General features: G+C 55.6%; 1 protein-coding gene across 1 annotated transcript in view; it reads left to right on the forward strand.

Annotated features, from left to right (window-relative positions):
- Window positions 1–203: 203 nt before the first annotated feature.
- EMH_0008270 (uncharacterized protein) overlaps window positions 204–635 on the forward strand; it is a gene marked incomplete at both ends in the record, with an annotated part of 3,664 nt that continues 3,232 nt past the window's right edge. The window contains one exon of the mRNA XM_013498289.1: window positions 204–633. Coding sequence (XP_013353743.1) covers window positions 204–633 — 430 coding nt within the window. The remainder of the gene's footprint in view (window positions 634–635) is intronic.

Genomic DNA, 635 nt, shown 5'->3' on the forward strand with positions numbered 1-635 from the left:
TTCCTTTATTCTTTTTCACTTTCTGTGTTTGTTTTGTTTTTTAATTTGATTTGTTTTATTGTATTTGACGCTGCTGCGGTGTACAGACACACCCTGCAGCGTGCAGACACCTCCGTGGTTTAGGGTTTAGGGTTTAGGGTTTAGGGTTTAGGGTTTAGGGTTTAGATGCTGGGGTATGATGACGTTTCTTAGCAGCGGTGGAGATGCGCGGCAGCCAGAGATGGCGGCTGTTGGTCCTGCTGCTGCACCTGTTGCTGCAGCAGCAGCAGCTGCTGCAGCGAACCGTGGGATACCGTGTGCCCCTGCAGCAGCAGCTGCAGCAGCAGCAGCAGCAGCAGCAATGCAGCAGCGCTGCGTCAGCAGCCCCGACGGCCTTCCTGCACTCGCCTTTAGGGCTTCCTTGCATGCGCTTCCGTAGCAGTAGCAGCAGCAGCAGCAGCAGCAGCAGCAGCAGCAGCAGAAGCAGCAGCAGCAACAGGAGAAGCAAAGGGAGTATCGCGGGGCGGCCTCCTTATGAACAGCCTGCAGCAATAGGAGGAGTTGGTACTGCAGCAGCAGGAGCAAGAGCAGCAGCAGCAGCAGCAGAATCAGCAGCAGCAGCAGAACCAGCAGCAGCAGCAGCATCACCACAACAA

The sequence above is a fragment of the Eimeria mitis genome, genomic scaffold, assembly GCF_000499745.2.
Source record: "Eimeria mitis Houghton genomic scaffold, Emh_scaff331, whole genome shotgun sequence".
Lineage (NCBI taxonomy): Eukaryota > Apicomplexa > Conoidasida > Eucoccidiorida > Eimeriidae > Eimeria > Eimeria mitis.